This window comes from Hypomesus nipponensis, chromosome 27 (assembly GCF_054491055.1).
Source record: "Hypomesus nipponensis isolate SF chromosome 27, ASM5449105v1, whole genome shotgun sequence".
NCBI classification, from domain to species: domain Eukaryota; kingdom Metazoa; phylum Chordata; class Actinopteri; order Osmeriformes; family Osmeridae; genus Hypomesus; species Hypomesus nipponensis.
The window spans coordinates 8,620,313-8,634,638 of record NC_140387.1 but is presented as its reverse complement, the minus strand read 5'-3'; the positions used below and the strand labels follow the sequence as shown (position 1 = coordinate 8,634,638).

Below are 14,326 nucleotides of genomic sequence, written 5' to 3'. Positions count from 1 at the left end.
TGCTGCGGGGCCAAAATCGGATCAAATCTGTCAATTGATGTATTTGTGATGAACTGAGTTGTTTGGGTAAAAGACATGCCTATGGTGTGGTGCAATCGTTACATTTGTATTGTTAAATGAAATTATAAATTGTTATTTATAGTATTAATTGAATAAAGCATTTAAGAGTAAGGGCACAGACTGTGATTTTTTTTTTTTACATAAACTGACATTTGTTTCTGTTTCAAAAATAGTTTCCTAGACCATATGATATTTTACGCAATAGGGCGGAGACTACAATACAAATGTAGAAATATACAAATCTATTTACATATTTCTAACACTTTTGATTGAGGTAATCTGAGGTAATATTCAATCTTCTCGTTCCTCTTTTGGGGACAACCTTAACACAATAAGAAAAAAAGTGTAAATGGTGCTCCAAAATTAAGAGTTGTTCTTAAATATTGGTCAGACAAGGACGGTAGAATTGAAATGTACAATGTTGTCCCAATAAAGAGCCCACTGCCGTGATGAAATGTGGACACGTGTAGCCTACCTCTGAATAAAGGAGGAGGGACGGAAGAGGGTTGGGGATTGAAGACAAGGAAGGGGTTGGAGGAGGGTGTCCACACGACTCTAGAATCAAGCACATATGGTAACTCCCCCACCCTCCTCCTTTTTCTTACCCCGCCTCTTATTCAGGACCGTGGACAGGGCAACCCTCTCCACGGATATAGTTATAGCATCTCGAATCGAGCGGTTACTTTGGTTATGCAAAAACAAATACCGGTTGCATCGCGAGGTCAGCGGACGTTGGTAATGGTCATACATTACTTTCCATCCATCCACCCACTGAACTAGCTTCTCTTTAGCTCATCTCCAGCTACCATCACGGGATCAATAGCATCTTGCTGCATATTTTTTAAGTTTAAATAAACGGTGTCCGAGTCAGGTCTTCGTTGAGAATTCGTTTGTAGCAACAGGAAACTGCTACATGAGGCACACAGGATAAAGCAACCGTTTAACACGTTTTTGTTCGTTGTAGCAAGAGTTTTTTACTCAGGAGATACTTTTTTTGTGCAAATCATCATACTTTAATTGTTCGTTTGAGAATAAACTCACAACTGTTAACAATGTTGCTTGAACATCCTGGATCAAGTTGTCAAAATTCCGGAAATTACTCCCGTTACGGCGCAGAACAAGGTAAGAAGTCTTTCAACCTCCTTGTCTAAGCCTACTGTAACTATAACCCATGCATGTCAAGGCTTAACTGGAATTACTAAACCATGATAAGTTGGGTGATGTTTAGCTTAATTAAAGACCCTCATCAGGTGAATCCATTGGGTCCATTTAGTAGGCCTACCGTGTGGTTTGCTAATGGGCAACAATTAGCCATAAAATTACAGTGTTATGCAGGAAATTGGAATAACAGGGGCACGCATGGAGGTTTTTCTGGCATCACCCAAACAAGCACAAAACATACATTTAACAATTATACATGTGTATATATATATATATATATATATATATATATATAGGCCTATATTTTTGTTTTGTTTTTTATTTTTTTAGGCCTATGGCCTATAGCCATGTCTGCACTGGGACTGAAAAAGGACTTTGAAACGCAAACCGGCCCACTACCGTGTATTATTATATGTCGTTCATGAAATCTCCCGATGGCCAGTCCGACCCTGCCTATAGCGTATATATTGCCAACATATAGCCTGTTTATCTAACTCAGATGATGTACATAATAGGTTTGGAGGATGCGTTGATATTTAACCCGAATGAATAGTGTGTCAAACATAACCATGTCCAACAACACAACTTCGTGTAGCCTTACATTACTTTGTTTCGAGGTTAACATTCTAGCATTCTTCTTTTTTCCTGCGTGCAGAAGTCGTTATGAATACGTAATGAGCTTGAATTGTTAGAGAATCATACTAACAGATGTTTTGCGCGTGCTGTCATTTCACACCATCGCTCAAGGTTGTCACGGGAGACTGGCTATGGGCTAAAGGAGGCTACCCGAGTGCTTTGCAGTGTGTCACGCCAACTAACCAATCAACCGCACCTACAGAGAGACAGGACGAGAGCCAGGCTATAAACAGACGGCCCCCGCCCCAATTCAACCGTAGCGGAATACCCAACAGGTGTTAGCTTCCATTTCGACAGGTGCAGCACCTGAGACTCGATGCTATGTGAATATAACGTTAAAGAGGGTAGGGATAGATTCAAAGTCATCCAGCTGCACGAAAAGACACCTCAATAACAAAAATGTGCAATGTGCTATGCGTTACGTATAGGCTCGAATTCCTTTAGGTGTTTAATATGTGTGATGCATCAAAAGAAATGACTGAGTAAAATTAAATGGACATCCAACGTAATTTGTATTAAAGAAACTGCCTAGGGACCAGCATCTTCAGTAGCCTATGCTGCATTAATTTATTTTGCGCTTTATGCGCTGTGAAGAAAGACTTGTAGGGTACTTAAAAAACTGTTTTTAAAGAATGCAACACGTGTAAAAATATATATTGAATTTATTCTATATTACATGTATAAAATGATTTTACTCATGTAAATTCATTTTTCAATGTACATTTTCAGTTTGTTTCATAGCATTGAAGCTCATATTCCTACGATTAGGCTATGCACTGTCAAGGTCGTTCCTAAAAAATAAGTGACCTAGACAAAAAATACTGTAACGCAATTAAGTAATTAGGGAGCACCTTTCACCAAAATCCGTTTCATATACTCTGCAAATACAGGCAAATGAGTGAGTCATTGATTTTAGATTCATCAGGGTTCGAGGCAGTCATGGCACTACGGCTGATTTCCCAAGGCGCCTTTTTGCGTCAAAGATCAGTGTCAATAAAGTTAATTGTGTGTGTGATAAATAGATAGATAGAGAAAAAGATAAAGAAAAAGAAAAAGAGAAAGAGAAAGAGAAAAAGAAAGAAAGAAAATGACCTGCCACTTTAATACTTCTATATGGTGGACATTTTATATTTTACTCCAACCTGGCATCAGTAACTTTGACTTGACATACTCTAAGGGATAAACAATTTAACAAACAAGGACGTACAATGTAGGGAACAAAGTAGCCAATGTACAACATTTACCTACGCATTTTGTCTTATTCAGAGATGAGGGATGTTTTTGCAAAATAATAATACTACTACTAATAAAAAATAATACCTACAGAGGGTACACTTTTGGAGGAAAGTGTTCTTGCATCATCATTTAATTATTTTTTTACCATATCACCAAACCTATTGTTTAAACTAATATCAAACATCCAAATCTTTGGAGAATTGTCATGGTTGTACTTACATTTCACAACTGATATTTCTGTATATTTTAAATAAGTATATAATACTATTTATGAAAATTGCATAGATTAAATAGCATACAACATATTGTGTTGCTGCTCATACAAAATACTATGACTATAATCTAATGATTATTTGTGGCAGCCTTACATAGTTTCAACACTTGCACCAAAATTAAGAAATTGGGAAATCCTGTTTTAAAATAGTCCTAACCTTGCATCCAGATTTAAACTTCCCCTTAAGTTTTTCCCTTCTTCTGATATTTTTAAGCATTTACTCATATTGGATTTCATTAATAAAGAAACCCATTTGACATAAGATGATTCAAACAATGTTGTCACTCTCTGGCATTATCTGAGCTGGAATTGCGATTCAAACAATTCCATCTGCTAACTGAAAATATGCCCCCATAAATGAGTGTTGATATCACATGAACACATATGAAGCTACATATGAGACATTATCACCCTGGCTTGTGCCTATGGCCTTTTTGTTCCATTACTAGCCTAGTTGATTTACAGTTCTACCAGCTAGCAAGCCAGTTGCAGTACCTCCCAGAAGTGAACTAGCTAGCTAACAAAAACTGAGAAATATATGCAAAACAAACTGGGCAACACCTCGGATGAAGCCATCTATGTTTCCTGGGATAACACCACCCTGGATTCATTGTCAGCTGTAGCTAGCTATGCAGATAACAACATTACTTAAGATTTGTAGATCCCTGAGTAGGTCTCCACTGAAAACAATAAACATTCCAGCTTGTTTTTGTACAGACCTTGTTATGACGTTCGCATCATGTGACGTTGTGATGTTTTTAACTATGACTAGCTAGTTAGCTACCGTTAGAGGTACTTTTCACCACAAAGACTTTAATTCTGTCTAAACTGTGCAATGGAACCTTCATGGAAATGCAAGCAAAGCTATTGGGACCAAGACAAACATTTTGACACCTACACTGTCTACACTGTCTTAAAGCAGTAGCCTATACTTGTCATCACTTTCTGTGACACTTGTGACTTTGTCCCTTCCCAGCACATAGTAAAGTATTTTTGATCCTCGTGTTATACTATCTGGTATGAAACTACACTCATGGGAACTTGATGTTGCACTTGAGATAGTCAATGTCATTGTTTCTGCTGCACTATACGCACTGCACTCTATTGCGCAATACTATAAGATAATTGAGACATAATTATAAGATTGTACTTCACTGTGCAATAATCAGCAGCTAATATACTTGAGATGTTATTGTTCCTTCAATTGTAACCTATTTAAGCAATTGAGATGTAAATGTTGCACTGAAGGCTATTTATTATTTTTTTCACCTAGCCTGTAGCTGAGATGTGGTTAGGCTTAGGTTACTTTGCAATGTGGCTAAAATCTAAATACAGATTGTCTCTTGACCACCGAATTACTGTACAACTAGGCCTATGCACTTCTGATCTTTGATCTTCTACTGTAGGCTACTTTTTATGTGCACTAGGCTATTTGTAGCCTATTTTGCTTTGGATAGAAGAGTAGAAAATGTGTAAAACACATATGCCAGGCCTATAGGCCACACTGACATATGTCACTGATAATAAGGCCAAATACAATTAATTTATTAATGTGAAAATTATGTTTTGTTAGTTCTCTTTAACTTATTTAAAATCTATATCATAAGGAAATCATTTTATTAAATTAAAACAATTTAGGCCTATGCTAGCAATGAGAGTGAATATGAATTTGCCCTAGTAAATACATTTATGATAGGCCTACCAACTACAAATTGTAAAATCCATGTCTGATCTATTATTTTATAACATAATGAATGATAGTGGTCATTCCAAAGCATAGCCGGTAGGCTAAATGCAATCCCTTGAGCCTTCATGCAAAGAAATTACATGAAATGTATGGATATTGCTGATTGTTGGAATAAAACATTCTAATTTCAAAATGCATCATAGATGCCAAGTTGCAACTATTCACGGCACAATTTGTTTTATTAGGCTACTGCAAGGTGATGATAATCTGTTTCTCAGCTAGAACAGGCTAGTTGCCAAGGTAACGGCGTGGTATAACCTGCGCAGCACACAACAAATTGTAGGTTGCTTTAATCTAGAGTGCATGCATGCACAGCCCGTAACACCATTGCTACTCCCTGAGATATTGTTTATAGGCTTATGTCAATGTGAGGAATTGAGACATACACAGAGAATAGTATTTGTGGGTTATTTATGCGGAAATCATGACCAATGGATGGAAAAAATGAACAGAACTCTCCAAAAGCAGCAACGAATAACACGGAGATGCTGTTTGCCTTACTGGAACAGAGCGAGGAATTACGGAAAGGTATTCCAGAGACGTATCGTACAATTAGTATAGATATTTTAGTTAAATTTGAATCATGTTTTAATGTGCTGTGTGCGATGCTCCAATCGGAGAATTATTAGCCTATTGTAAATGAGTTGGTAGGCTACTAAAACAAATAGCCAATGTGTAGTCTACGCACTAAAACGCAAGCTAAATTGACAGATAGGGATATTTTGTGACATGTGGGTAGGCCCTACTGTACGTCTTTTTTTTCCTGAACTGAATAAAGAGACTGCTATACGTAGGCCTACAGCTTTATTGTCGAATCCTTGCGTTTTCATCGTAGCGTTGCATAGGCAACTTTCAAATATGCCTACTTTATCATAGTAGGCTTAACCAAATTATCTTACGAAGTAGCTACAATCAATTGTACTAGCCTACATAGCCTATTCTGAACAATTCTGAATACAAATCCTGTATAAAGGCTACATGAAGCTACAGAGAGTATTTTCACTTGTTCCGCTATACTAGTAAAAGTCTTACCACATGGCTTCGGACACCTGGCATTGTGGCGTGCAATAAGGCCCTTTTATAGCCTAGGCCTACTAGTTTTACATTACCTCCTGCATTTATAATGTCTGATGCACCTGTTCGTTATGCTGTTCCGTCATTGCCGCGCATCGCTTGCTTGTGGTGCCAGAAAAAATGGCCCATTAAAATGTAATCAATTGTCCAACTAAACACTAGAAATGTGACCGCTGAGATGAGAGAAACATCAAGTGCCTGGACTTTTTGATACAATTTTTTTGTGCCGTGTCGTGGTGAAGGGAAGGCCGTGCGCGAAAATTCGAGTGCATGGCAATGTTGTGAATGATCACCTTGCAAGGTCTTAGGTTCGTACTAGGGGGATTATTGATGATTATTGATGTAAAGTAAATGCAGAAATACATAGCCTAGTTATAGCGGATGTCCTTAGAAGGATTTGAATTTGTGAGAGTCCCAAAAGAATGCATTGTTTGATGGTAGGCCAATCTAAGACAATTAAGCCTCCAATCTTAGATACGTTCCCTGGTCACTAATCACTACATGGTTATGTTTATCTCCATTGCTGTTCATCAGTGTACGCCTATTGGCGAAAATGTACGCCTGTTATGGGCATATCAATCGGTTCTATTCTAGATCAGTGGATGGTTGTGGTCGGTCTCGTTTACGTGAAAGAAAGCCGCGTGACTTCCCTGGGAAACGGGACTACTCGGCATGATTTGGAGACCGGATGTGAGGTAAAACCTCCTAAATAGCATTTGAGCCCATGGTGATTGATTGGCACACCAGTAATAGCAAAAAAGGGAAGTTTAGCCTTCTTTTTTAATCATAAGTAGGGTATGCCCTGGTATGACAAAAAGGAACGAGTTTCTTCGTAGTAGAGGGTTACAGATGGTATGAGGAAACACTTTTTTGTTTCTCTCAAACGAAGGAATAAAATCAGTACAGCTAAATGGGAAAGCGTGAGAGATATTATGAATTCGAATTTCAGGATGTGTCCCTAAGAACTCCAGGACTTGTGAACATGCAAAGTAAGAGCGTTTCGTGAATGTGTCCTTAACTCTGAGAACATCCGCTTTTTACAATCGACGCCATAATATCGTAGATGCAGTGATCAAGTACCGAGTTGCTTTAATATAATTTTTGTTAATTATATAATTTTTGTTTCACCTAGGGAACGAACCCAAGTCGGGTTTTCATTGCAATTGCTTCTGACATTTTGAGAGACGTTGCTGTGATAGTGGTGATGGAAAATTGTGATTATTTAAATTATTGAATGGTTATGTTTTTTGTGATTACACTTTTTATGTTTGGTGTTTGTTTTTAGTGATTTTAATGGTTATGTTCCAGGTGACTAAAAACAGGGTCTGGGACTAGGGATTTGATTTAAATTACATTATTATTACTTACCTTTTGCAACAACCAGACTAAATATATTAGCCTAGCTATTCTGTAAGCTTCAAAGTTATTCTTGGATAACAATCAACGTTTTACGAATTAAAATGTCTTGAAATTATTTTGGGAATATCCATGGTTATTTGTTTAGGTTCAGCCCTAGTACCCTTATTTATATCCATAAACGAATATATTTCGCGATCACATTTTGATAGGTTATAAAAAATACAAAATAAACGAATAATCTACAATATTCAAAAGGCTTCATAATTTTCCTTGTAATAGCCTACACGGAAAACTATGTAGCCTCGAATATGTAGGCCAATTAAATACCTACAGAGAGGCATATCTTGATCAAGCTATTTTGTACAACTGATAGCAGGCTCATTATTGAATTATAGTCATTCAGTTATTAGAAATGTCGCTTTTTTAATCGTGTGAGTTTTGAAGTCCAATTTAGAATCAATCATTTCTACTGTTTCAGAAATTCCTGTATGCGCGGGTTGCAATCAACAAATCGTGGATCGCTTCATTCTTAAAGTGTTGGATCGTCATTGGCACAGCAAGTGCCTGAAATGCATCGACTGTCAATCCCAACTGGCAGACAAGTGCTTCAGTCGAGGCGACAGCGTTTATTGTAAAGAGGATTTCTTTAAGTGAGTACAAGCAATATAATGCGTAATTTAAACATTGTTTGGTTAAATAGGCTTTAGGCCAAACGAATAAAACGCTTTGTACAAAAGCAGTTACATTTTTTAGTGTTGAGGTCCGTCAATCAATATCACTATATTGATGGTAACCTTCTCATTTCCAAAAAGGAGATTTGGGACCAAATGCGCCGCATGTCAGCAAGGTATTCCACCTACGCAAGTGGTAAGGAGAGCGCAGGATTTCGTGTACCACCTGCACTGTTTTGCGTGCATCGTGTGCAAGAGGCAGCTGGCGACGGGGGATGAATACTACTTGATGGAGGACAGCAGGCTTGTATGCAAGACCGACTACGAAACAGCCAAACAAAGAGGTGAGAGGTCAAGGACGATACACCTGAACACATCCGGCTTACAAAAGTCCAAAGGATGCGCACATGTAGCCTACACGTTTATGCCTATACGCACGATTTTTGTTGTTGTTGTGAATCTGTGGATCATCATGTCATATCTAAACATTTCATATGACAATAAGAATCAATTAACCCTGTGCCCCGCACATTTTGGAATAAATTAGGTTAACATCACACATCAATCATAACGTTGGCCACCGTTATTCACAATAGGCCTACTTAAATTTTTCACCTAAATTGAAATCTGGAATTGCATCATCCAAGGAGCCATATTTTACCTTTTTAGCAACTGACCTGTAATTGAGGAATTGCTCTGAGCGCTATTGCCTTAACTTGATCTGCGAGAATACGGGTCACCAATAAACACTTGACCCACCTGCACTAATTGTATCGTTGCCTGCATCCAAATCGATATTAGATTACGCATTAGTCTATGGAGGCCATAGATGAGTTATGCATTTACAACGCGGAGTGGACATCATATGACAATACTGTACAATGCTATGTTATAACGGCTTACCCGCCACAGAGAGGCTATTAAGACTACTTCATTTTCGAAGCCATAGTCTGTTATGGGGCCCAAAAATGTCACATTTCAACCTAACATGTCCTTTACCAATTATTGATCAACTTCATGCTTTAGTTGAATTAAATAATATTTTACTTTATTTGACCAAAGGGCCTGCTGCCAATTTGTCTTTGAAATTCATAATGGCTTTGATTGTGGTTATGGCAAAGGGACAGGTTGCACATTACTCAAGTTTTATCTGGCCCATCTGTTTGTGTGAATTTACTGCCCCTACTTGATTTACAGAGTGAGTTAACGTGAGTTTTTATAGAAAAACACACACGTTTATTTTACTAATGAAAGGGCCATTGGGTTGGTCCACGTGCAGGAAGGTGTTTCATTTCTAATTTTATTTGCATTTTATTTGCAATATATTAAGTTAATTGAATTGTATTTTATGACGCACGAAGAAAACGAAAATATTAAAAGATTGTTACTTTACATTGCAAATATTAATCAGGTCGCAAATAACTTTTATTATGACTTTCACTTGTTTGCCTTTTTACTGCACACCAGAAATATGGTAGGCCTATAGCTCAACAACTTTAACTCAAATGAAGCCTACAAAAAACATATAACGTGGTCATCATGTCAACATGACGTATTTTTTAAATAGACAATTTTTACCAGGGCCATCCTACAACTGCATTTTTAAACAAATTGACTGTTTGTATTTAAAAATGTGTAGTTTAACTCCTGTTAATAGTTTCGTTTGTTTGTTGGTTTTTGTTTTTAGAAGCAGACTCCACTGCAAAAAGGCCGCGAACGACCATAACCGCCAAACAGCTTGAGACCCTGAAAAATGCTTACAACAACTCTCCCAAACCAGCACGTCATGTTCGAGAACAATTATCTTCAGAGACTGGCCTTGATATGAGAGTTGTGCAGGTAATCATCCCATGTAGGCTACTTGCATTATTATCATAGGACTATAGATTCCGCTTGAAATTGTGGATTAAAATCGGCTTCAATTATGGTAGACCATAATACAAGCGTAAGCAATTATTCGCTGTTTTGAATTTACGGTGAGATAGAGTAAAAGTAAGTCCACACACTTGAGAGTTAGATTGGTGAGCACGTTAATCATGCGAAGACGGGGGCTTGGATATTGTCTGTGAAGGGCCAATGAGTGTGGTCACATAAGACTAAATAGTTGTATTTGCAAGGATACTTAAAGTAGCCTATACGAAACCTATTGTGTCATTCAGTGAGTGGGAAAATAAATCGGAAGCATATTAATTTACGGCTGCATTATTATTGAGGAATTTAAGCTTGTATGAAAAACATAACATTTTGAACCAGCTAGTTTAAATTTCCTTTGGTTGAAGCTTGCATTTTAACCGTAAACAAGTAGGCCATGTTGAATGTACAAAATATTATTTTTTCGATCGTTGATTTAAAACTAGGCCTACTAATTTATTTACGTGCTCAAATGTAAGTTGTGTTGCTCAGTTAAGCTTATATTTAAATAATTAAACTCCAGCAATGGATTTGAATGAGAGGGTAATGAAAGGTAACCAGTCTTCTCTTGGGGTTAAGGACAACGTGTAGCTGTCGCAAAGTTAATTACGTGCGTGATAAATCTTGCGCAGGGCATGGTGGTCCCAACATTAGTGTTCCGTCCAACTGTTTCAATCTCCGACTTGGGTTAAAGAAGACGTGACCCTGTCCCTTCACAGTCCTTGAAAATTAATTTCGTTTTAATGGTAATGTACCATACCACTTAAAGGCATAGCAGGTGAAGTGTCTAGAAATTGTCCAGTTTAAAGTTAAGATCCATCCAGTGAATGCAAACTCAGTTTTGTCATTATAACAATACAGATGAGAACATTATTATTATGTAATTATATATATTTGTTTATATATAGTTTATTTTATATTATATAATTTCATTCCTGCATATTAAAAATGACAGAAAAGACATACAATTTGTGAAAAACAAACACACTGACACCCTCTCTCTATACATAATGATATTAAACAAAATATAAATAATACAAATAATAAATAAACAGAAAAAATAAATAAACGGAACACATTTTTATTCAACATGTCCTGCTCTCGTCCCAGGTGTGGTTTCAGAACAGACGGGCAAAGGAGAAGAGGCTGAAGAAAGATGCCGGGAGGCAGAGGTGGGGTCAGTACTTCCGTAACATGAAGAGGTCCCGGGGAAGCTCCAAATCAGACAAGGACAGTATCCAGGAAGAGGGCATAGATAGTGATGCAGAAGTCTCCTTTACAGGTTAACCAAAAGTTTTTTTAATGTATTTGTAATTTGTATAAATCTAACAAATAAATCTGATTAATTTCTGAAAGGACAATGTTGTGGTGAAGGGAATTACATATATTAGCTGTTGCTGGACAAGAGAAAGAAAAAACAGTGTTTAATGTGTTCTGTACAATGAAAACATTCTATATAATTAAATAGAGAAACACATTGCTTTTCTATTGGGAAATACTGTACAGTCTTACACACTGCAATGATAACATGCTGAAACTTCACAATACTGACAGCAACAGAAATGTATTAATTATAATAGTTATTATACGTTTATTTGTTATATTTATGTAACTTTTTTACCACTATAATATTTTAATCAGAATATAATAATATAATAATTTGCTCATTGTGTAAGAGAGCTTAATTAGCCAACCTGATTTGTGTTATATTGTGTTATATATTGACACAATACAATTGGAATAAAATATCAATGGCATACACTGTATGTCATTTATAGACACAGATAATCTGGCTGAGCTATTTCTTCCTTAAATAGTTTTTTAGGTAACTGTAGCAAATCCACAATATGATACAAAAAAATAAATCTTACGACTGGATTTTCTTTTCCCTCTCCGTTTAGATGAGCCACCCATGTCAGAGCTGGGCCACTCCAACGGCATCTATAGTGGCCTGAGTGAATCATCTCCTCTTATGGGGGGCCGCCAGGGAAGCAACCACAGCTCCTTCCCCCTGGAGCATGGAGTCCTTCCCTCCCAGGACCAGTTCCACGACATCCGCTCCAGCAGCCCCTATGGACTCCCACAATCCCCAGGCTCGCTTCAGGTCCTTCCCAGGCACCAGCCACTCATCTCCAGTCTTGTCTATCCTGACTCCAGCCTTTCTATCATGACCCAGGGTCTGGCGTCAGGGATGAACACGGGCATGAGGGTTATGGGTGGTGCCAACGGCCCAAGCTCGGACCTGTCCACTGGCAGCAGTGGTGGCTACCCAGACTTCCCATCAAGTCCTGCTTCCTGGTTGGACGAAGTTGACCATGGTCAGTTTTGATAACCTGTGTTGATTGGTTTGCAGTCATGAATTGAGTTTTCTAATGGGTGCGAGTATGTGACAAGAAGAGACTGTAACCCCACCACACAGTGTGTACAAACAGAGACTGGGTTAAACAGTGGCACCATTTTTTGCTACTCTTGGATCTGTCTATTGCTGTCATCCATCTTAGCCATAGTTCAGTTTGGGTGAGATGGACTAAAACACGACGATTAGAACTATGTCCTTGTATGGAAGCACTTACACTCACTCCAAGGACTGCAGGCCTTAAAAGGACAAATTATCTTCTGATTGACAGTTCAGTATAAGTTGCTCTCGTAACATCAATGACATCCACCCATATACAATTCTGGACACCACAAAAAACAAACTACGCAATTTAGTCTTCAGATGTAGCTGACAAAGGACTCCATAGATATCCCTGTAGTCCTCAAACAATAAACTATGTACAGTGACTCTTGATGATGATCTTCAACCTTTATTCCCTGTGATTATATCACTATCATACATCCGAACCAGGAATAATGACAAATACGTACTTTGAGAGGTTACATTGCAACATATAGCTGATGTCGTACATCCAATATCACTTGCAGTACAACAAATTCTGGCACATGATACATTTTGATACAATTGCTTCTTCCACCTTTTTTCTATTTTCTCTCTTAAATAAAAACTGTCTTTAAAAGTTTTGATTAAAAGTCAGAGTCTTTACACGTCTGGTTGTTGCCAAATGTTAATAATAGACACTGACACACACACTCACATATTCGTATATGGTTTATCATTGTGAAGACTTTATTTTTATATAAAACCCCTGAGGACTTTGTATGTTCATGGGCAGGGACTTTAGCCTGCTTTAGAGACTGTCACTTACTGGTATGTCCTCTAGGCATTTGCGTGTTCTCTGCAGAATCTCATTTGTTTAATTCTACTGAAACAACCTGGGGCAATGCTGAACCCTGACTGGTGTGTGTGTGTTTGTTTAAGTGGAAGATGTTTTGTCTTATTTATTCTTTCTGATAATAATGAGAAGAAGGATTATTAAGTATGTGGTAAAGGTATTTAATAAATTTGCCAGCTAAATCCAAACTGATTCTTGTTTTGACTTGTTTTTGCGTTGTGCGCAGTTGATTATTGAGGGACAAAACAAACTGAAGTTTTCTTATTCCTTTGGTACTATTCAAGCACTACACACTTTTTGTGATAGTAATGAAGTACTAAACAAACCAAAGACAATTTGACCATGTTTTTATTTACTGGGACTGAGCTGAGGCCTTCTTAAATCTTTGCTTCTTATCCCTGTGTCTATAAGATTTATCCAGCATCACAGTGAAATGGAACCAGATTAATCCAAAGAACTGTCTGAGTCTGTAAGATGACTGTCTGACTAATAATAAACTCTGTATTAAGAGTTAAACAAGTCTTTAATGATTACATTTGTTGCAGATGGAGAGGCTAGATGTCTATTTGGAAATAACCGCGCCTTGTTTGCCTAAATGCCCCTACAGATACAAATCCTCAATCCATTAGCTTGGGAGGGATGAGTGCCCTTTGTGAATTTCATCATTTGTTTACCCATTCCATGTCAGGTTCAATTAAATTGATTAAACTGTGCATTTGTGTGTTTTTATGTGTGCATGCATGTGTGTGCACATATTTTGGTATGGTATATGCTTCGTTCAGAGTGTCATGTGTGTATGTAAACAAATGTCTTTCATTTGTCTTTGATGACAGAAAGACTTGCAGTGCAATTTTATCTGTGCAGTGTCATAGATATGCCTTTTTCAACCCCTGCATACTCTCTTATACAAAGACCATAAATCTATTTATTTATCCAAGACATTCTCTCTCAACATCTATGAGTA

General features: G+C 37.5%; 1 protein-coding gene across 3 annotated transcripts; it reads left to right on the top strand.

The window, feature by feature from the left end:
• Nucleotides 1-5,366: 5,366 nt before the first annotated feature.
• Nucleotides 5,367-13,514, top strand: lhx3 (LIM homeobox 3). 3 transcript variants are annotated; one of them, XM_084694138.1, is made up of 6 exons: nucleotides 5,367-5,642; nucleotides 8,026-8,197; nucleotides 8,363-8,562; nucleotides 9,906-10,057; nucleotides 11,240-11,411; nucleotides 12,031-13,514. In XM_084694138.1, the coding sequence occupies exons 1-6, from the start codon at nucleotides 5,546-5,548 to the stop codon at nucleotides 12,456-12,458; spliced, it is 1,221 nt and encodes a 406-aa protein (XP_084550264.1). In that variant the 5' UTR covers nucleotides 5,367-5,545; the 3' UTR covers nucleotides 12,459-13,514. The 3 variants fall into 3 exon arrangements, with proteins under 3 accessions (XP_084550264.1, XP_084550263.1, XP_084550265.1); XM_084694137.1 differs by having other exon boundaries at nucleotides 8,360-8,562; XM_084694139.1 differs by lacking the exon at nucleotides 5,367-5,642 and adding an exon at nucleotides 5,717-7,177 and having other exon boundaries at nucleotides 8,360-8,562.
• Nucleotides 13,515-14,326: the final 812 nt, after the last annotated feature.

Excerpts from the sequence above, each read along its gene's own strand:
- lhx3 (XM_084694137.1), top strand. The coding sequence starts at position 5,546 with ATGGATGGAAAAAATGAACAGAACTCTCCAAAAGCAGCAACGAATAAC. Across the intron at positions 8,563-9,905 it reads CGAAACAGCCAAACAAAGAG|AAGCAGACTCCACTGCAAAA; the intron begins GTGAGAGGTCAA and ends TTTTGTTTTTAG. Across the intron at positions 10,058-11,239 it reads TTGATATGAGAGTTGTGCAG|GTGTGGTTTCAGAACAGACG; the intron begins GTAATCATCCCA and ends CTCTCGTCCCAG.